At 35.4% G+C, this 24,168-nt stretch overlaps 1 protein-coding gene across 14 annotated transcripts in view; it reads left to right on the forward strand.

Moving 5' to 3' along the window:
* hppy (MAP4K3-like protein hppy) overlaps nucleotides 1-21,964 on the forward strand; it is a 318,991-nt gene extending 297,027 nt beyond the window's left edge. For 8 of the 14 annotated variants that reach the window (XM_067770997.1, XM_067770995.1, XM_067770994.1 and 5 more), the window contains 8 exons: nucleotides 3,545-3,583; nucleotides 14,950-16,051; nucleotides 17,427-17,550; nucleotides 17,631-17,984; nucleotides 18,055-18,498; nucleotides 18,573-18,794; nucleotides 20,942-21,068; nucleotides 21,253-21,964. In XM_067770997.1, coding sequence (XP_067627098.1) covers nucleotides 3,545-3,583; nucleotides 14,950-16,051; nucleotides 17,427-17,550; nucleotides 17,631-17,984; nucleotides 18,055-18,498; nucleotides 18,573-18,794; nucleotides 20,942-21,068; nucleotides 21,253-21,352 — 2,512 coding nt within the window. In that variant the 3' untranslated portion in view covers nucleotides 21,353-21,964. The other 6 variants (XM_067771004.1, XM_067771005.1, XR_010950503.1 and 3 more) reach the window with 5 other exon arrangements.
* Nucleotides 21,965-24,168: the final 2,204 nt, after the last annotated feature.

A 24,168-nucleotide genomic window follows, 5' to 3' on the forward strand; every position in this document is an offset into this window, starting at 1 on the left:
AATGGTTCTTCGTTGCACAGTGTGTCATTAATGCTGTTTTTTGGTTAATAGTTTCATGACAACATTTAAAATCGGATTTATGTTGCGCTAGTCGAGATTTTAATTTTGCTTTCATTGTTCCCACATATATGTTATTGCATGATTCTGTTTTGTTTCCATTACAAGGGATTTTATAGACAATAGTACTTTTTTCTGTTTTAGGAATTTCGGATTTCGTTTTGTTAAAAATATTTTTCAATGTGTTTGTTGGTTTGTGAGCTATCTTCACTTTTTCTCTATTATAGCAATCTGATTTTGCTAGACGCTCTGACAATTTTGGTACATATGCTAGCGATTTGAATATTTTTGTTTTTTCGGATTCACGTTGACTCGTCTGTGATAAACTTCTTTTTATTAAGGTTTTGATGACATTGTCAGGAAAGTCATTCCTTTTTAATATTAATTTAATTTCTTCTTTTATTTCCTTGTGGTAAGTGTCGTCTGATATTTGTAACATACGTCGTATACAGCCCATTGCTGTATTCATTATCATCTTTTTTGGATGTTTTGAATAAAAATTGATGATTCGTCCGGTAGATGTTGATTTCTTATACCACTTGAGCTTTAATTGGTTTCCTCGTCGAATAATAATTGTGTCGAGATAAGGTAATTTTCCGTCGTCTTCGAGTTCTGTTGTGAATTTTATATTTTTGTCAAAAGAATTTAATGCGTAAAGTGTACTTTTTACGTCATTTTCATTTATAATAGCGAATAGATCGTCCACATATTTGGTAATGCATCTTGGTGTTCTAGTCAATTTTGCAGTTGTATTTTCCAATAATTCCTCCATTACGATATCTGCAAATCACTGGTGAAGTCGGCGATCCCATCGGTAATCCTTTTAGTTGTGTGTTTATTGTCTCTTTAAACTTAAAATATCTGTTTTTTCTGTACAGAATTTTAATACTTCCATAAATAGTTTCTTTGGCATTTGATGTCAATTTAATTGAGGAAATTTTAAAAAATGTGCCTCTTCCATTTTTCTGTTCGCTGCTGTATGTATGTACTTCTCTCTCATTCTCAATATTATTAGTATTCCTATGTCGAAATTAGTCCAATTTTATTATAGGTAATTATGCTCAATTTGATGCTATTTTATTTTTTCGGGTGTATCATATCGCGCGCTCTACCCAACCCTTCATAACGTGCTAAATGAAATTTTTTGCAAAGTTTTCCCTTAATGCAATTTGTTATTTCAGTTGGCTATTTTCCGCGTTTATCTATGTTTTATTCATTTTTCAGTTAGTGAACTTGTTAGGAGATCATAAAAGCGTATGTAATATGAAATTGTAAAAAAAATATTGCGTAATGTAAAAATAATATTTTTGCAGACAATTTTTGTTGTTGTGCGAATATTTAATAAATTTTAGCCAAATTTTTGTTATGCAACATCAAACAAAAAATATTGTGAATTCATGCGAATGTGAATTAAATTTAATAAACTAGTAGATTTAGTTAGTATCAATTTGATTAACGAGTGAATAATTTTTGTCGATATCTCGTCAGCATATCGCACATTCATTTATCTATGGCATTTTGAATTATATAAATTGATTGCTTTGAACATATATAAGATATTCAATAATTTAATAAATCATACCTTGAAACTCGTATTTAAGAGAAAATTGGGTTAAACATTTTGTGTTTGACCCATGGCATCACGTCTTTCCGGTAAGCTTTGTATCAATTTTCGGAATATTGGTCGAAATTTTTGCAATCATTTGCTTTTTGAACCTCCCTGTACTCTTAAAATAAAATTATCCGCATTGCAATTTCAACTGCGCCTAAACCCACACTACAGTGTAGCACAGTACAGGTCAGCTGATCAACAACAAGCAAGTATCAGCTGACGAGCAATAACCAACGGCAATTAACTAAAGTACAAATAAGCGTTGTCCTCATAACTACTTCTGCTTACTAGCTTAGTGTAGGTGTCGCTGATGGCTGCCTTTTAAGCTGTTTATTACCCCGTCGCTCGGTTAAGTAACTAAAGGTCGGTCGCCTTTGTGGTTCTCTCCCGTCAAATCTGACTTCAGCCAATCGGTAAGAATGATCTGAAATAGCTAAGCCAAGGAGTAGACTACCTACTCAAGCCTATTCCAAGTCGATACCTACTAAGTAGCGGGCAATTCATGCAGGCGGTGTTGGTCAAAAATGTAGCCAGTACCTTAAGCTAGCTGGAACAAGTAGATGCCCTTTGATGTATTTACCTACTCTTGCTTTGTCGTTTTTATCCCCTCTGCAGCTCGGTTGGGGTGAGAAGGGTCTCGTTGTACTTATGGCTGCATAATTAATTTCCCTTCGCTCTGGCTGCTGCGTGTGTAAACCTCCCCTTATCTGAAAGGAGGATGCAGAGGAGAGCGAACCAGGTTACAATATTTTCAGAAAAAAAAAGCCATTCAAGTTGTTCCATACTTATCAACCAGGAGAAAAAGCTTAAAAATTTTATTTTAAAGCAGTATTTACAATGCTAAAGCTTCATAAGGTGGCGAAATCAAAAACCAAATTATATGACACTCTAAGCATCTTATCGTTTTTAAAAAAGCAACAACAAAATGATTAACGCAACTCTAAATATAAAAAAATGTCCATCATTGAATACCTTTTTTGCTAAAACACAAAATAGTACAAAACGAAGCAGCATTTTAGGCGCAGAAGCATATGAAGCACTCTTACGTATATATAGACTATTTTTTTTTTATCTTTTTTAATAATACCTGAAATAAACTCAGTCACACACACATACACTTTTTTCCCCTACACACGCATCAATAGCTGAACAGATTTCAAATTGATACCCTTGAAGACATTCTTTACGCGCACATCCACACACAAACAAAATATTCAAATTTGTGGAAAAATACAAGAAGGGATGCATATCGTTAATTTGCATTTATTTGTGCTTTGCTGTAGGTAAATTTTTGTTTTTGTGCAGTAAAATTCAATTTTCCTTTTTATTAAATAAAAAATAATTTATTTTACAACGCTGGCTCGCCTTTGTGTTGTTCGCACAGCGTGTGGCTAATTGAACATATCGACACTTTTTTTGTGTGATGACTTGATGAAAATTTACAAACCTATGCCTATTTGCTAGAGTTGATTGACTATGTGGCCAAATTTGCATGAAACTTACACTGACCTTTTTTCAACCTTTTCTCCAGTAGCGTAAACGCACTTTCACAAAATTACGCTGACCTTCTAACTTTTTTCCCATATACAGACAAAAACCTACTCAAATACACTTCCTTGCTTGCTTTACTAAAAACAGATTTAGTAAATTTTTCAAAATATTTTCCTAACATTTTGCATTTTTCTCTGAATTGTCTTTAATATTTGTACTCACTTATTGTTAAATATATTTTTATAACTTTTATAAATTTGAATTTTCTTTTGATACAGCAAAATATTTAATTTTTGATTGTATTTGATGTATGTATGTATCAATGTATTATTCTTATGCTGTTTTTATGTTTTTCTTCTTGCATTTTGTTTGTGTTATTTGTAGGAGCCTCTTACAGTATATTGATGAGGAGCTAAAGCTAAGGTAACTACTCACGAAAAACCAACACTCTGAATGCTATTCAAGCATTTAGTGCAAATGATTTATAAAATTCTACTTCACCCACCCTAATACTATTTCAATTCTAAGTTACGCTCTAGTAGTAGCGTTGGAGACATTGAAAAAATATATCAGTTTCTGCAACCAGACGTTTTTATTTTAAGACTAAAGCAAGCACGTTATATTATTTATAGAGCTGTTTAATCGATTAATCGAGGAAATTGATTAATCGATTGTGCGATTAATTGATAAATTGTTGAATACATTTTTTTAGTAATCAAAATCGAACATTATTTGCTCCTTTTGCTCAGATACTTCGCCCGCGAAAAGTGAAGTGTGTGCCAAATTATGATTACTTAATCAATTTGTTCAAACTATGACTAATTACTCAATTAGTTTGCTTTCTGATTTTACAGAAAATTGATTATTCGAAGAAACTTCTTTTTTATTTAGCAAAAACTTTAATCAATCGATTAATCGCAAAAGGTGATTAATCAATTGTGCGATAAATCGAACATTATTCGGGTAGTTTTAAAATTATTATTTGGAAATTACTCAGTTATTTTTCTATCTGATTATTTAAATTAAAAACTGATTATTCGAAAAAACATGTTTTATTAAGCAAAACTTTTAATTAATCGAGTAAAGTGATAAATCAATAGCGTGATTAATCGCGCACTTGTGTCATCATATTCTGATTAATCAAAACGGAACATTGAGCAACTTTAAAACTGTTTCATAAAAAATTTCACATACTGCTCAAATACTCCGGTTGCGAAATTATTACTTAATCACTTTATTCAAACTATGATTAACTATAATACAGAATAATCCATTAATTTGCTTTCTGACTATTAAAACAGCTGATTATTCGAGGAAACTTACTTTTGTTAATCGATTAATTGAGTAATTTAAATGTAAGGTATAATTAATCAAAATTTTCAATAATCAATTAATCGCACAATTATGTATTTAGTATTTTTTATTTCAAAGTTATTTGTGTATTATTTTAATTAGGTGGACTATTATTGTTTATAATAATAAATAAAAAATTTTTATAAATATTAGTTTGGCATGACAAGCAGTGCTCGGACTTGACAATTTCAATAAGTGTGAAAAATTACAAAAAATTTTCTTTTTCCGTATCTTTGTGTCTTCCTTTTTGAACCATCCAAAGCCCTTGGTTAGTTTGCCAACTTTGTTGAAGCTATTCAAATATAATGGTGGCATTTACAGAAAAAATTAGAATTGACAAATATTAGTGCACCTGTAATTTTGTCACAGCGACTGAAAATTTATAGTAAATCACTATGACAGCTTAGAAAAGACCACTGAATGTAATAGCATCTGCGCAAAGTTTACAATCACGCTTACCAACTCCTGATTGCATTACTCTTCTCACTCTCTCTGTCACTGTCACGATTAAAATCGCTGTGACTGGAAAATCACAAAGTGATGTGGTTGTTTGAAAATTGCTACATCTGTTAACTCCAGAAGCACGGAAATCGCAAATCTAAATCCGTGAAAATTTATAGCGAATCACTACGACAGCTTCGAAAAGCGCTGTGACTGGCTGACTGTGACACAAATCGGCATTGTTCGCAAACACGCGTACTAACGCATGGTCATGTTACTCTTTTTACTCTCCAGTCACTGTCACGAAAAAATCACTGTGACTGAGAAGTCACAGTCACAAAGTAATATTTTTTCTCAAAAATGGCGATGCCTGTTAACTCTAGAAGCACGGAAATCTAAATCAAACGGAAGTTCCGACTGATCAGAATCAAAATTGAAGCAAACAAATAAATAAATAAAAATAACTTTTAAGTGTCGATTATTTGTTTATAAAACTCATAATTATTGGAATCTATGGAAAAATGAAAACATTCTTTAAAAAAATGCGTTTCGAGTTAGCAAATGGTGGTCTTGTGTTTAACCTTCATAAGGTCTTCGGTTCAAATTTTACCCAGATTGGAAGACGTTTTTTATTTATTTTAGATAGTTGTGCTCATATTTTTATGACTTCTACAGTTATGTAGAAAGTTTTTACAAATTTGACCCATTGTACCACTTGAGTAGGGCAATCCGAACACTGTTGCCAACTAAAGCATTTACTGATTTTTTTTATTTTTTTTTTTTTGTTTTAAAAAAGCTATGATTTATTTGATTTTATTATAACAATAAGTATCTCTTCATGTCGTGATTTTTTTTATTTTTTTTTTGTTGCTTTGATACTTATGACTAAGTTCATAAATTTCATAAATCCATAAATAAAAACATGTACACAAAGAGAGTAGATTAATAAGAGGGAGCATTGTAGAGTCGTTCATTCGCCATAAAGTGGGACGGCTGCGACAGGAATTCACCATACGTTTTGCCCCTGCTTCGTTTTCACCATCTGGATTAAAAAAGTCATAAGCCTTGGCATTCGCGCAATTTTAGTGATGTAAATTGCATGGCGCCACCACCAATGCCGGTGCCCGCTCAATGGTAGCTCATTGACACAATGACTCCAAGCGAATTTTTGACGCTACTCAGTAGTGAGTGCGTAGTACATTTCACTTGCGCTATTGAGTGAAACGATTTTTGTGTGTCAGGCACGAGTCTGATAACGGTAGCGCTGGTAGTTCAGCTTTTGAAACAGAGAAAGAATTAATTATTACGGCTTTGGCTATTATTGCATGTGACTTTGAACCAAATAAATCCTGCGGACATAACAACCGGAGTAATTTTTGAGTTTTATATTTTTGATTTAATGGACAATTAAGATGGGTGTGTTTGAGCAGCCAAATAACAGTAGTATTGCTAAAGTGCTACTTAGTTGATGGAATGTCACCAATTTCGTAGCGATGATCAATAAATTGTCAACATTTCGTTCAACGAATGCGCTCAAATTTTGCTGAAGAACGTTATGCTCTGTCATAAAAAGTAACACTGCTGCAGCTCGAACATACCCTATATCGAGCAAATAAGAAACAAATAGACAAATTAGTTTTTTTTTACAAATCGCTTGGCTGAGATTTTCAATTGTTGATTTAACTTAAGCTGTTATGCCAATATTTTTCAGCCAGCTTATTTTCAAATAGGTCATTTTTCCAAAGCCAAAATAAATTACAGAGTTATACAGTCTTAAAAAATCAGGTGGACAGCATAGCAAAAGGTATGGTGAATTCCGTTTACAGCCGTCCTACAATTTCCACAAAGTTTTAGAACACTACAATGCACCATCTTATATTTAAAGAGTTTTGGTATTAGCTCATAAATCGTTTTACGAGTACTATTTGCTTACGATTTTATTACATTTTGCATGAAATTTTTAGATAAAAAACCAACAACTTGTACAAATATAAGTTCATACTAACCATAAAGTAAATAAATTTTCATAACTCTGTAAGCTTTTTCCCTTCAACATGCCACAACGCTAATCTCGTGTAAGCGTGTTTCCATACATTGTATGTATGGTACATATGTATGTATGCTATACAAACATATATCCATATGCTAATATGTAATATTTTTTATTTGTATCCTTTGTCCTTCAATTTTATAGCGATTTGTGCGTTCGAGCATGCATCTCATAATTTTCAATACATTAAATTTTAATGTTTATGCTTTATGTAAGAAAATAACAAATTCAAATATTATAACTTGGTTATATTTATTAGTATTTTTGGATAGTAAAATTTGTAAAGAATGCTAAAGTTATGCTCCGACTAGTGCTCAAATTACTTAGTTTCATAAGAACTATCAAGTGAGTTCAGCAAGCTAGTAAGTGCCATAGCGCCTAAAAGTATGCTACACGCGAAAGCTTGCATATATTTCTAGCGCAATACAACAGCTGTTGTGGAGGCGTAATAATTCCAGCTCAGATGTAAAATACGAGAGTCATACAGCAAAACCTCAAAAATTTTGCATTCTTAAGTCAAATTTATTTGCTATGATTATTTTAAGCTTTCACAATTTCGCCCAAGTAATTTTAGCATAAGTGAAATAACGGTTAAACACATATCGGATCGAGTTAAGCAGTATATTCCAACTGCTTATTGACTGAGTAAAATATGTCGAATACAACTTTTGTTGAATATTTTAACCCTTTTATCTCCCTCACGAAAAATGTGTTCTACAGAAAATTTCCAAAAATGCCTTTAATACGCGCTGCTATTGCATTGCCCAACACTGTAGGTGCACAAATAAATTATTGCTGTTATAAATATTCTATGCAAACAAAGATTGTTCCCTTAAGACAGCTGTGATTTACCACATTTCAAGATCTCGCAATGGTAGTCTCACCTTTACCAACTCAATTGAATTTGCCTTTACTCTTAGGCGAGCATTTTTCTGCGCAATTTTTTTTATTTTTATTATTACGAAGTAAACAAAATTTACATATTTATTCATATTGCTTTATTGTATGGTTATTCATGAATTTTCTTCGTTGCCATATTTGTTTGTTTGTTTTTTTTTTCTTTTCTTTTTTTGTTGCTGGTCCAACTCATGGCTCAAAATGTTTTGTTTTTTTGGCATTTGGGGTTATCATTGTTTTACATTTTTGGTTTTGTTCATATGTATAAATCATATTAACTTATGTTTGTCAATGTGTATATATAATGAGATCCATACAGATGTACACATATTTTTTAGCCTTCAACGTGGAATATCAAAATTTAAGCTTGACTGTTTGACTTACAATTTGCATGCCTACAGCTTACCTTTTTATCAAAATACGCGGAATATTAAAAAAAAAAACTTTAAACAATTTTAAAAAAAATGTTAACACTTTGATACACATGCAGTATTTAAGAAGTATGTACAAATTTGTACTTGAATATATAAAATATGTAACAAGGGCAACGGAAGCAACGTTTGATACGTTCAAACATACTAACAATAGGAATAAAAGGCAAACACAAGGTCTATGATGTCTACATGGCATCTAACTGAAGCTTCAAATAATCCATTACCTAGTTCGTGAACTAGTCTGGCTACCGCGCATCCTTATCAGCTCAGCATTCCGGAATTACTTATTTCAAAGGAGTAATATCAGTTCTGAGCATAGTGAACATTGCATCCATTCATTTGACTTTCTGTCAGGGTTTGTTAAACTTCGATAAAAAAAAATTTGTTTAGCGTAATTCATGACATATTGTAACGAATTTACTGCAATTCCGCTTATTTCAAATCTTCTACTAAGGTTCGAATAACTAAACTCTTGAATAAATAACACCCCTATTCAGTAATGCAAAATGGCCTTTATTAAAGTACTTCACAGTAAATAGCTCTACTATTGCCCAACAGATTGCGTGCTTAATCAAAACTGATTCCAGCGCCTCTACATTTGCTGCCTTTTATACTCTCTGATTTCCCCGTTCGCATCTTCTAGGCGCTTCCATTTCCAGAATTTACTAGTTGGCCATCAGCTATCAAATTTTTCAGCTGTAACTACAATTGCACGATTTTATAGCTTCTCTCATTGCATACTTTCGGGAGTATCTCAGATATATGCATGTGGTTGTACGTTGCTCTCAGCTGCGAGTACCTACATATGTGTAGACATAATGATTGATTCGTTTATGTAGATACATAATGATTGATTTATGAATGTGCATACAAGGCGCTGCTTAGCATCGGCTTAGAGATTGCAGTACCCCTTAGTGTTGCTAATATTCGGAACAATATGTAGTTAGTTCAGATTGAAATACCAACGAATGAGCTGTTCTACTCTCAAAATTATATGTGACCCGGCCTATGAAAAGGTGGCCTATGACTCAAAAAAATTTTCCACTTTTTTTCTTGTTTCGATAGTTTTTGAGACGCTCTTTCACGTGGTGAAAACTAGAAAGTCCTAACTTGCTTAGAAGTGTTCTGGAGATGATATTTTCTTCCACTTCCATTTGACCTTCAGCTTGAAACAATGCTTGTAGTTCGTCCTCGTAATTGATACCAACATCAGAAATAATCATCATCATTCTCTTCGTTTTCACAGAAACATGTTTGAAAAACCTTGCTAAATTCTTCTTCGACAGACATTATTCACAAGCGACACACGTATTCGTTCAGCATTGCTTTTAAATCTGAGCACTCACACGATTTTTTTTTCGGTCAAAAACTGGTTTGTGCTTTGCATTGAAAAAAACATCGCTCTTTATATACACACACGAACTTATCTCATTTATGCTCTTTTGCCTTTTTTGGTTGCCTTTTGGGCATGACTGTTCATAATGCAAAAGAAAAACTACTAAGCAACTGAAGAAATGCATTGTTTATCTTTAACAGCTGTTTCTCGCAATTTCTTTTTTGAGTCAAAAGCCACCTTTTCATAGGCCGGATCACATATATTGAATCAAGTTCGGCATGTAGTGGTGGTGGTCGAGTTAGTAATAGGATACTGTACTATAAAGATGGTTGCGAGTGAATATTATATCGACTGCTCAATGGAATATCACCCTATCTCGACCGCTGTTCAGAAAACGCTCTATATCGGAACTTTTAAAAACGCAATACATCAAAATTTGGTTTAACAATACTCTATTTCGAGATTTTCTTCAATAGGAATTTGGTCCCAAAGCGCTCTACCTGAGCATAAATTCAATACATTTTGACTTAAGATAAGGCATTTTTAAAACAAATTCTAAAATAGTGCGTTTTTTAGTTTTCTGAGATGTGGTGTTGTTAAAATGGGAGCGGAGATATGGTTTTTTACCACTCAGCAGTCATTGTTGTCAAACAACTTTTGCTACGACCACATTAATGTGTTCTTTTACTCAGAATTTTTAGCACACAAGTATTAATGGCATTTGCTCGAAAGCTCAAGTTCATTTTCTTGTTATATGATGTCCAGGGGCGGAAACTGTTATTCCTTTTAAAATATAATTCCTTGCAAAACTATTAATTTTGGACTTTTAATATATTTGGATCAAGATAAAAATTATTTTCTGATTTTTGTTACCTGAGTCCGATAGAACTAGTTAAACTCGGACTTTTAAAAATAAAAGTCCGGAAGTAAAAGTTAAATCCGGAGGCCAAAATAAAAGTACAGCTTGATAACAAAGAAACGGCGGATGCATGATTCGACATGATATTGCTATAGGGATACCTGAGACCTAGGACAATTTTTTGACCCGGACTTTTTCGACTCCGAAAAAAAATAATTATTATTATCCGTCCCTGATGATGTCCACAGGGAACCTTTCATTCATAGTTCACTCTCTCATTCGTCATTCGCCTTCCATGCATAATTTTGGGAGGCGAACCATCTCATCGGGTTATAACTATTTCTGAACTCTGTGCAATTTGCGAACCACTTAGTGAATTATTTCGGGCCTCAACTTTAAGTGGTTATTATGAGGCATGTTTAAATTTTGAAGAATACATTTAGGCGAAACATTTTTTAGACAATTTTTCTACTCACTAAAGAAACCATAATAACTGGTAAATAAACCAGCTCGGACAACATAGATTGAACGTCCAGGACATAGACAGGCCAAATTGTTTATACTCCCAGCAACAAGAGGATCAGCCAAACTAATAAATCTAAGCAGAGATCTCCTACGAACTCTCATTGTGTATTATGCGGTCTTCAATATCACCTGAGTAAGTCAAATCTGTCACTTTTGTTAGCTGGAAGATGAAACGCAGGTTTACATTGTCTGCGAATGCGTAGCTCTGGTAAAGCGGAGACCCTCCTCTCTAGTTGGCGTGACTCTTAGCCCCAGTGGACCGAAACGACTGAAGATGTACTTGAATACATTAAAAGCCTCCACTTACAGTAATGGGCTGAAAGTTCGAGCACAAAAGATCTAAATACTCGTATTAGTGCATCGAGGCCTAAAAAATTATAATAGTTCTTTCCATGGTTTCCAATATAAAATTTAATGAAAACATGGCGCATACGACGAACAGGAGACATTGTGAATTGCCTAGGTATACTTCAAGTTTTAAGTTATTTCTTCCTTTATATAAGGCCGGTTGATTGTTTGTCCGCTTTTCATACAAATCTTGAAATCGATTTTTAAGTAACTTCTCATTGAGCCATAAACGTGAAACTTTACACATAGGTTAGAACACCATACAATGCAACAAAAGGAAAAGATCCGTTAGGTGGCGCACGGATCGAAACAATTAGATAAGAATTTGAAAATTTTCAAACTATTTTTTAAGTAACTTCTCGATGAGCTAGAGACTTGAAATTTCAAACTTAATTCAAAGGTCGCTGACAGCCGATGAGACGATGCAAAAATATTCGCTAGGGGGCGCACGGGATGAGATATTTAGAAAAATCGCACGAAACGGAGGGAATTTTGGGATTGATTTTTATGTAAGTTCTCATTGAGCTACAAGCGTAAAACTATGAGAAAATAAAAATTTTAAGCCCTTCCTTTATATAAATGGACGAAAATCAGCGAAAAATTTCTCCTTATATAAAGACATATTCTTGCTAAACTTTGATTTTTAAATTTTGACATAGAAATTGCAAAAATATTTATGAGAAGTATTAAAATATAAAGGTGGAGCGCAATTGATTGACTAATAATATCTCCTTTCCTACCAACTTTCCAATACAAGTAATGTGCGCTCCACTTTTATATATTTACTTCTCGTAAATATAAAAAATAAATTTCTAGTCCAAATTTAAAATCTAAGTTTAGCAAGAAAAGTCTTTATATAAGGAGACATTTTTCGTTGATTCCATTTATATAAAAGAAGTGCTTAAAATTTTTTTTATTTAATTTTAAATCAAAAACTGAAAAGTCAGTTTTATAGCCATTTAAATCTTAGTCTAGCAATGTTAAGATAATACGCATAGCATACTTTATGTTCAGTAAGGCGAACCTTATTCCACTAGTGCGACAAAGAAAAATATTCACTGGGAAAGGAACCACTCTAATGTACGTATGTATGTACGCGTACATACATAAAATAGTTAAGCTTATAAAGCAGGAATTATCTACTAATTGCCTTTAGAGAATTTCATTCATTATTAAAAATTTGTATGCATAATTTTACATGGAAGCTTATTTGGTAGCTCTATGCGGCTTTTATCAGCTAAAATCAAAAAAGTTGAATTTCATCGTTTGTGTGTAGCATACTTTTCGGATTACTGCCATTGACAACAGCAGTGGCTAAACAAATACAATTTTTACTGAATTTTTTTTTATAAAATTTTTTTTTTTTTTTGAATTTTTTAAATATTCCTTTAAAGTTTACTTTACTGAATCTCTTATTTACTACATAAAAAATATTTTAATTTTTAATAAATATTTTATTTACCAAATATAGTATAAACTTTGAAATTGTAAAAACAAAAAATCGAAAAGTAAAACATCAAAACCGTACAACAACACAACCAATATCACCAACTTCACACAGCAACCAACAAAATTCAACGCCGAATTATTTTTTGAAAGCCTTCGCATGCCCTTCTCTGTGTTCTGTCTCTATATCTGTATGTGTGTTTGTTTTTTTCCTTATGCAATTACATACATACTGATTTTTTTTCTTTCTTTTTTCCCCAATTAACGTGTTCAAATAATGTTTCACCTATTTATTCAACAATTTGTTTTTGTTGTTGCTTATAATTTAATTATGCATTGTTTAATTGGGCATTTCATTCAATAAAGTAACCTTAATTATTAACAAGCAAAAATTGCCACAATAACAATAAAAATATTAACAACAATCGCACAAATTCGTTGTGTTCATTATTTTTACTAAAAGAATTTAATTATATAGGAAATTTAGTTTTTAGTGCATTATAATTTGATTAACTTCTAATTCTGAAACTAACAAAAAAAAAAAGGAAAACAACAAAACAAACAAACAAATAACGGCATTTGTAGTACAAAAAATCAAATAACAACACACCATTGTTTCGCCTCATTACACATACAATTAAGCTATAAATAACACTGTGCAACAGTATCTTTGGGTCCAACTCTGAATGGCAGACCAAGACCCATGTGGTAAAACTTTAAAATTGGTTTGCAAAGTTTATCAAATTTCTTTGTTATGGACGAGAAAAATGTTGCAATAAATTTCAGATCGAAATGCGAGGAATAGTTTTGTAGAATATTTTAACCGTTTGCCAACTAACAGGTAGCTGGGGAAAAAATATTTCTACAGAAGAATTTAAAACAAGACATCTCCCCTAAAAGTATGCAACAATTCTTCATGCACGGCGTTCCACCGTGGTGTGCTGGTAGCGTGATCCGCCTACTACACCAAAAATCCAGGCTTCACGCCCCGGGCAAAGCAACATCAAAACTTTAGAAATAAGGTTTTTCAATCAGAAAAAAATTTTTCTTAGCGGAGTCGCCCCTCGGTGGTATTTGGCAAGCACTCCGAATGTATTTCTGCCATAAAAAGCTCTCGGTGGGAACTCAGATGCCGTTCGGAGTCGGCATAAAACAAGTAGGTCCCGTCCCGCCAATTTGTAGGAAAAAAACGACGCAAATTGGAAGAGAATCGCGACCTAAAATCTCTTTGGAGGCTATCGCGCCTTACATTTATTTATTTATTTAAACTTTGTAGGAAACAAAAGGTCAATGCGAGAATGATTTAAAATACGTTGCATATTTTCTTCTCTTTTTAATTTTCCCTGTACTATGCTGGCGTCTGCATAAAGCTCGTACAACTCATCCTTAAATCTTCTTCGGTACTCGCCGTCGCCAAGCGTAGATGTCCATAAATCGTTCGAAAAACTTTTCTCTCAAACACTCACAGAGCTATCTCAGCTGATGGTGTCATATAGCCGAACGGGTTCTATAAGTGGCTTATAGAGCATGATTTTCGTTTCGCGAGATAGAACTTTACTTTGGAACCCAGCACAAAGTAGCATTTGTTGGTCAGAGTGATTCTTCATCTTTGCTCACTCAGGCAAATTATTGCGGGTTTTACCGTATCGATATAGGTTGTCTAGCCAAAGTTAAAATCAAGCCGCACTAAATAAATTGTACTAAATTGTTGCACAGTGTATTTAATTATATACTTTAGAATATAAAAGATATATAAATATGAATGATTAGTTAAAAAACATAAAATAAGTAAGATATGGCAACGCTTATTCCAAAATAAAAAAACCGTTTTTAATTAGCCTAGTTTTAGGCGCTTGCATAGAATAAAAAATGTTAAGCCTGAAAGCTTACATAACAACCACGCAGCTCATCAACTCACATTTGTCTCTTCTTCATCTCTCCCCTTTCTCTTTCACAAATTCACACATACGCGCCGTGCTCCTCTCCTTCATATGCCATCACCTCAATTGTGCTTTCGTTCAATGCAACGCTCATTTTTTTCAACAATAAATTTTTCACGCTGTTACGCTCAACGCTATTGCCACGACACAATTTATACAGAGCCACTCTGCCATTAACCGATACCAAAGATTTACTTAGCACGGAATGTCACTGCACCCACAATGGTGGTAATGGTAATGGCAACGTTAATGCCGCTGGTGTTGGCAGCGCAAATGCCACACCAGCGCCAACTGCACCTGAAGATATTAGCAGCTCTACAACTACGACCGCAAGTTCGTCATCAACTGCTGCAACTGTGAATGGTGGCGGTAGTTGTGCTGGTGGTTTGGGACATTCGATGTCCACATATTTGGGATTGGGACTTGGCTTCTCTAATTTACGCACCACATCCGTTGATGCTGTGGAGAATAATGTCAATCACGATCTCAGCGCACGACGTCAACAGACGCAACAATTGCAACAACAAAAAGCGCATCAGTCACATTATCACCATCATCATCATCGTTATATGCATTATAGCAGCAACAACAGCAACACCAATAGCAATGGCAGCAATGTAAATGCGCGTTCAACGAGTGTCAGTGGCCTTTCGGCAGTGTCCTCAACCAGCATGTCCTATGATGCGATAACTCCAACAACAACAGCAATAAATGGCCAAACGCAACATGCATCCTACTCCTCTGTATTGTGTAATCCGTTAGATAATTGCAGTGGTGATACAGGCGGTGGTGGTGGTGGTGGTAGTGGCGGTGGCTTAGTTAGTAGTGTTAGGAGTATTAATGGTGGCGCTGGTGGTGATGCTGGTGATGGCATTGGTGTGTTAGGTTTCGATAGAAATGGTGGCAATGATGTAGGTGTTGCTGTTGGTTTTGGTGGTATTGTTGGTGTTAATGTTGGTGGTAGTGGCGCATCACCCACATCATCCACTCCCACATCCATGTCCACAAGTGCGTTTGCCCATGAAGTGCTTATGCATTCATCTGCTTCCACGTCACATTTATATAAAAATTTTCTACGTAATAATGGCGCCAATTATTTTAATAGCAACACTTCAACAACCGATTCTGTGAGCGCAACAACATCGACATCGGCGATTGGAACGGCCTCTGCTGCGGCGTCAGGCGAGTGCACGCCAACTTCGGAGCAAGCGATAGGTGGCAGCAATGACAACAATTGTGATTATAGACACGAGAGTAATCAGGTGTGTATGGGGGCGATTAGTGGATTTAGGGGGTCTTGAATATAATACTAATTTACGAATACAAATTCCATACGCTTCTTAATCTCCATCATTCATAGTCACAACAAGAAAAAATCCGGACATAAAATCCAGACGAAAATCCCTTAAGGATATTTTCTGCTATTACTGAAAATTTTTCGGTATTTTGAGCTGTCGGGAGCTTTCTTTGGCCCGAAATTGTGTTGTTGGGATATCCTCCTGTCGAGACTTTGTTATTACTTTATTTTGGCGTGTCTGGATTATAAAAGATTTTAGCAATATTCATACATCTGTGATTTTGTTATAGCGGCTGAAAGATCGCAGTAAATTGCAGCGACAAATTCGAATAAATCACTGCGACTAACTGACTATGACAGCATCTGTGTCTCACACGTAATCATTGCTGCCAAAATGGCAATCTCCGGCCCAATCAGAATTCATGTCACAGGCGCAATTTACTGCTATAATATAAACCAAAGAGCCTGTGCTTTGTGCAGCGACTAAGTAATCCTGGATGGTTTTGTTCCATAATTTCTTTTGTAATTTATTGCTAGATGTCGCAATAAGCTGCGAGGGCGTTTGTCTAGCGGTTTTGTAATAAATTCCCACGGCATCTAGCTGTAAACAACAGCACAGCACACAAATCACGGATTCGCTGATTCATGTTGTCGTAGCTTAATGCTCTTGTTGCGATTATTGGCAAGCACGATTGTGAACTGCGATTAAGGTCATATTGCTTTTTTTGACAGTCCAGTCAGTCACGGATCGCTGCGACTAAGAGGACACGATGTTGTAGTTGTAGCGATAAGGACACTTCCCGAAGGCCTTGGGGAGTGTTAACGAGTTGATGGTACTTTGCCGGATGCAGATCCGGTACGTTCCGGTACCAAGCCCGACCATCTCGGGAACGATTTATATGACCACATGCGACCTTCTACGCCATACCGCCCTCCCACCTCGTAGATCCATGAGGAGTTCGGGGTCGCCAGAGCCTCGGCTGTTAATGAAATAGGATTCGCCGCGGATAGGTGATGTTGACAATTGGGTTTGGAGAAGCTATGTATTGCGCTGGCAACCTGAAAGGGCTGCGCTACACAATCCCCTTGAATCCGGTATTTTAGTCGCCTCTAACGACAGACATACCGCGGGTATATTCTAAAACCCTAACCCGCTGGGACACGATCACAGATCGCGTTGTTTCTCAAAAATTCCGAGATTCGCCAACTCTAAATTATGTCTTATAGATATTCTGATAGTCGGGATTACGAGGTACAGGCAAATTAGGTGCGGTGCATAATTCCAGCTGTTAACTGACTACAGGAATTTCTTTTTTTTTTTCTTTTGATTTTTTGCACAGAATGGTTTGGAGGATTCACCACGCCGACATAGCTCAATGGACCAACTAATTGGACTGCTTAATGACATGGGTAAATCGTCGCGTACACGCAGCCTGAGCGATGGTGGCACACAAGAGGATGAAAGTAAGCTCTAAATAAGTATAAAATACAAACACAATTTCAATTCACTTTTCTGCTTCGATGCTTTTTTCTCTTTTTTGTAGTGGAGAAAGCAGCGCAACCGGATCTGCTAAACAATACGCCTCCCGTGCCTCCCAAACGTTCACATCGTCGTCGTCATACCCCGCCACGTCCCATTTCCAATGGTCTCCCACCCACGCCTAAGGTGCATATGGGCGCCTGCTTCTCAAAAATTTTCAATGGCTGTCCTTTACGTATACACTGTACTGCCTCCTGGATACATCCGGAGACGCGTGATCAGCATTTGTTAATTGGCGCCGATGAAGGTATCTTCAATTTAAATATGAACGAGTTGCACGATGCGGTCATCGATCAGCTATTCCCCCGGCGCACCACCTGGCTATATGTGATTAAGGATGTGCTTATGAGTTTATCAGGTATGCAGTATTTCATACTGCAGTCTCTTTTATGCTCATCTCCCTTACTTTTTGTATCTTCTTTTTACAGGCAAATCTTGTCAGCTATATCGGCACGATTTAATCGCGTTGCATTCCAAACAAACTCATCGCTTCTCACTGCATATGAATAAAATACCCGAAAGACTGGTACCGCGCAAATTTGCGCTCACCACCAAAGTTCCCGACACCAAAGGCTGCACACAATGTTGTGTTACGCGTAATCCCTACAATGGCTATAAGTATTTATGTGGTGCCACGCCCAGCGGCATTTTCCTGATGCAATGGTATGATCCGCTTAATAAATTCATGCTGCTCAAACAGTGCGAATGGCCAGCAACGAGCATATTGGGTGGTGGGCATGGTTGCGTATTAAATGGTCATACGCCCATATTCGAGATGATCATCACACCAGAGTTGGAGTATCCAATAGTTTGTACGGGTGTAAGAAAAGCGACTAATGGTTGTCTAAAGCTCGAGTTGATTAATATGAATAGTAAGGCTGTGTTGTTATTCGAAGTTGTTTTAATTCTTCAATTAATGTGTGTTTTTTTGTAAATATTTTTTTAGGCGCTAGCTGGTTCCATTCTGATGATCTAGACTTTGATGCGATGGCAACGATGGTGCCGCGCCGTGATCTGCTTAAAGTTGTGAAGGTGCATCAGATTGAAAAGGATGCGATAATGGTTTGCTATGGGCACATCATACAAGTCGTCACGTTGCAGGGAAATCCAAAGCAGCACAAGAAAATGGTGTCACAACTAAATTTTGATTTTAATGTCGATAGCATTGGTGAGTCACATAATTTTGTATTTACTGCCATCTTACTGAAAAGTTTATACTGACTTAATAAAATGGTGGAACTAAACTTGGCAAATATTCTAGTACGTGTGATTTGTCACAGCGATTGAACGATCACTTCAAATCGCTACGATAGTTGCGAAGAAATCGTCTTGACTACCTGACCGTGACAGCATCTGCGTCTCATTCGAAGTCAAGCTTTCCAGTAATAGCAATGAAAAACACCCAAGTACACAGACATAGGAATAATTTGCTGCGATCAGATGAACCAATGATCTTCTAACTATGTCACATCAGATGTCGCAGTAGCATATTACAGAGGTGGCTATACAAACGCTTATGGTAAGATGCTTACCGTGGCATCTAGCGAATGGCAGCACATCTCAAGGACTTATTCAAGGACAAGACAAACGTTATTTTGATAACATTGATTTCTTCGCACTTATTATCACACAGATCCGGGACGGAGGCGTCATGGCGAAGCAAATTATTGGGCGGGGAAAAAACGTTTCTGCTAACTGTTAACATTTGACTGCGAAGGGGCCGACATTTTCTCTCCATTCCCGTTCCCGCTTCGTCCATCTCCCGTTCCCTTCCGTTCACATTTTTTCCATTTCATCCACATCTCATTCCCGTCCCGTATATCTGCTTTTCCCGACCACGTCCCCACGCCAACGCAGGGCAAGACGGCAAAAAACATACATACATACCCATGCATACTCACAATAAGATATACAAAACTAGACGACGAAAATGTAATGCCCGAGAATTCTAGAGTCTTTAGAAGCAGTGCGAAAAGCAACTTGCGGGACAGCGTTAAACGAATGATCAGCACAATTTAGCTAGATGTGGTGAACAGTATTTGTTTGTATTGTGGCGAATATTAGCATCACTAGGCTGTTAGTAAATAATCACAGCAACAAAAACAGCAAGCAGTCACACTTATGTACAAGGCAACGAAGAATATTCCATACATATAACCAACAGCTTGAAGCAGAGAGATTATTTCATATACATATGTATATGTATGTAGCCGGCAGCTACGAGCAGAAGTTGTTACTCACACATACACACGCATATGGCTAGAAGAAAAGTATAAACCATTGTGAATGATGACTAAGTGTGATATCTTATCTGTCAACTGCCTGACAGGATGTTCAATATGGCTACTTTTTAGCGTTTTGACAGGGTGTTCAATATGGCGGCGCTTATCTTCAGCGGGTGATAGAAAGAGATACAGAATGAGACAGCGATAGGCAATTACAAATCAGGTGATCCAATCACCTTGGAATTTTGACGTCTATGCAGAAGATATCACACTTAGTTATCATGCACAATGGTATAAACTACAGATATACATGTATACGAGCCATGCTCACGCGCATCTCGCGCAACCAATCTCAAAGTCTCTTATCAAATATCAACAGAAATCAGCTGTTCTATCAATGAATGGGCGCGTATGAAAGCAAATTCCGGTAATGCAGTGCAAATATTCACAATAGTGCCATAGGGCAAATAGATTTCTTTGTGTGCTCACAATCGTTTATTTTTAGCAAATTATTTTAATAAAAGCACTACGACCAAAATTGCCCAAAGCTCGCTAATAGCCCGAATCTCCATCTTTACAACCAAAACTATATTTATCGATTTCGATTCCAAATAAGAGCGAAAAAAGGACCCGTACATAAAAACAGCAATTAGAAATAATATATATGATAGCTGTATAACCAAGCATGAGATACAACTGTTCTAGAAGGCATGTACGTGAAACGTCTAGACCTAAGGAGAAATGGGCGAACGAGGTAACCGAGAGTTAAAAGCAGCGCAAGTTGAAGAATCTGTAATCAGTTTTGATTTAACCACGCTAGTGCTGAAGTATAATTGAAATTGTGAAGTACTGCTCCCAAAGTAGTCTAAATAAAGACCATTTTGAAATACTTAATATTGGAGTGATTTGTTCGACAGTTAAGCGATTCGAACGTTAGCAGAAGGCGCATAATTATCAGAAATTCCCAAAATTCGGTCTAGTATTGTTTAATTTGACAATTCATTGACAATAGATCAAGGCACCATCAATTTTTTCAAAGCATATTCTATATTTCTATATTCTTAAACTTTTGTTCTTTTTTCGTCTTTAGTTTGTCTTCCGGACAGCGTTTTAGCATTCCATAAGCACGGCATGCAGGGCAAGTCGTTGCGCAACGGCGAAATAACGCAGGAAATTAAGGATATGAGCCGTACATATCGACTACTCGGCTGTGATAAGTAAGTAAAAGTTGTCCAGAGTTGGGAAATAAGGATTACGGATGTAAATTAAACGTAATTTTGAAATTGCGATTAATCAATCGTTCTAGTCTTTATTATCATTCATCTCTGTATTTTTCTTAATATTTATTATAATTTTGCTATGCTCATCACTTCTGTCCTCACCCTCTTTAACTTTCTGTAGAGTTGTCGCTTTGGAGAGTCAATTGCTGCGTACGGGCTCACTGGGTAGCGAGGAAGGGCATGATTTATACATTCTAGCCGGCCATGAGGCCAGTTATTAATTAACTAATAATTAACTATAAGCATAGTTGTAAAACGAACAAAAAATTATGCTATTAATTATGTAAAGTACGCGTAAAAGATACTAAAATTAAAAAAAAAAAGATGAACAAAAATGACTTACAACTAGTATAAACATTAAATATACATACATACATATATAATTTGCATAAGCGATAAACGAGCATGTGAAATTAAGTGAAATGAATGTGAAAAAATATGAAAATATGTAATTTGTATGATATTTAGCATTTAAATTATAAAAGCAAAATTTGCTAAAAAACTAATACAAAAGAATTCGTAAATAATTCAGAAGCTAGTCTTTGCTAGCGTATTTTTTTTTTTTTTTTTTTTTGTTTTTTTTGCACAGAAGTTGTATATTGTATATATTATGAGCCACTGCTCATACAGAGGCGAATACAGAGGCAGGACCAAGGGCGTATCCAGGGGGGCAATTTTATTTATTTTTTTTTTATTTCAGATTCATATACATATAGCGTATTTATAAGTATAAAGAGTAATGACGTCTAGGTAAAAGCGAAGCCTGCTTTACAGACCCAGCTGTGGGCTCTAGCAGTCCGTTAAAATTTTTATTTATTTATCAAGAACTCCCTGGCGGCCACCGTGGTGTGATGGTAGCGTGCTCCGCCTATCACGCCGTATGTATCTACTGTGTCTAGGATTTGGTAATTCGAAATTTTGTTGAATTATTGTGAACCGTCAAGACGATACTGAGGATGCAAAGTCAATCCCGTGAAGATAAAGCTCTGCGAAGTAGTTCATTGGCCAAACAACATAGTGTGAGGGAACGGTCCAGGTTGATGAGTAGTAGGATGAAATACAGGTACGACAAGAACAATAATTCGGAAGGTTTCCTGGAGGGAGATTTGGTGCTGTTATACAACCCTCATCGACGGAAAGATGTTCCATCCAAAGCTTGGTGGAGTTGGGAAGGCCCGTACAAAGTTGTGAAGAGGATCAGTGATGCCATTTACCGCATACAAACAATTGGGAAGCCAAGAAATAGAAGGGTGGTGCATTTGAAAAGGCTCGCAGCGGTTAGATCGAGACATGGAGGACAGTGTGACGAATATTACCATCTCTAAGCTGTTACTAAGTAAAAGCACAACAACAAAAACATTAATGCAAGCTACATAAACACATTAATCATCATTTACCCACATACATACAAGGCAACGAAGAGATAACTTACACACAGATGTAGTCATCGGTCGAAGTAGTACTCACATATACACGCGCATATGGCTATGTGAGAGGCTATAAACTACAGTATAGCTGGTAACCAAGTAGAAAATTCTAGCAGAAGAATCGTCTAGACATTTGGGCAGAGAGTATAAAGGCAGCACAAGCTGAGTAGTCAGTATTCAGTTTGCTTTAAGCACGCTATTTGTTGCGAAGTATAAGTGAAATACTTTCAAAGTAGTCTAATAAAGACTAATTAGCATTATTGAATGTTGGAGTTATTTATTCAACAATTTAGCGATACGAACGTTAGTAGAAGGTGTAAAATAAGCGAAGTTTCACTAAAATCGTTACAATATTATTAAGCTCATAATTTTAAAAACAGGTGAGGAACTAAAAACCTTTTATGTTGTTGCTTAACTTTCAGTTTTGTGTTCTTAGTTCGCAGCCATTGCCCTCCCCCCCCCCCCCCTATCCCCCCTGCATACGCGCTTGCGCAGGACGCCTTAAAGTATGCTGCTCGTTTCACCAAACTTCTTCAAAACGAGTGCAGAGTTCAAAAGAACGTTCGAAGTAATTGGTGTATATATATGGGGTATTCCATCCCATTTCGACCAATTTTGAACCCGACCTCTTTAGAATTGGCTGAAAGTGTTTCTTCTTTTTATAGCTTACGAAAGACGTTTTTCAGAAGTTTTTCAAATTTTTTCATCCAACTCAAAAAAAGTTATGAATTTTTAAAAAAACACCGTTTTTGTTTTCAAAATGCTATACCTTTTTCAAAAATTGACCGTTTGGGATTTTTTTTTTTTTAATTTGTTTTTAAATGGACTTTTCGGAAAAAATTCTAAAAAATTTTTAAAGTTTTTTTTTTGTAATTTTTCAGTTTTTCGAGATTTTTCGAATTTCGCCCTTTTTTTCTCATAAAAAACTTCGATCAATTCTGCAATCATCCCCACTAATCCCGGAGTGGGCCGAGAATTTTTTTTTTTATTTAATTGAAAAAAAAAACTTAATTTTTTTGTATTTTTTCCGAAAAGTACATTTAAAAACATATTTAAAAAAAATGATCCCAAACGGTCAATTTTTGAAAAAGTTATAGCATTTTGAAAAAACACCGTTTTTTTCAAAATATTTAAAACTCATTTTGAAAATAACACCGTTTTTTTTCAAAATATTTAAAACTTATTTTGAGTTGGAAAACGGTGTTTTTTTCAAAATGCTATAACTTTTTCAAAAATTTACCGTTTGGGATCATTTTTTTTTTAATATGTTTTTAAATGTACTTTTCGGAAAAAATAAAAAAAACATTTTAAGGTTTTTTTTTTCAATTAAATAAAAAAATAAAAAAAAAATATCGGCCCACTCCGGGATTAGTGGGGATGATTGCAGAATTGATTGAAGTTTTTTATGAAAAAAAAAAAAAATGGCCAAATTCGAAAAATCCCGAAAAACTGAAAAATTACAAAAAAAAAACTTTAAAAATTTTTTTGAATTTTTCCGAAAAGTACATTTCAAAACAAATTAAAAAAAAAAAGATCCCAAACGGTCAATTTTTGAAAAAGATAGCATTTTGAAAACAAAAACGGTGTTTTTTTAAAAATTCATAACTTTT

This window comes from Eurosta solidaginis, chromosome 3 (assembly GCF_040869045.1).
Source record: "Eurosta solidaginis isolate ZX-2024a chromosome 3, ASM4086904v1, whole genome shotgun sequence".
Lineage (NCBI taxonomy): Eukaryota > Metazoa > Arthropoda > Insecta > Diptera > Tephritidae > Eurosta > Eurosta solidaginis.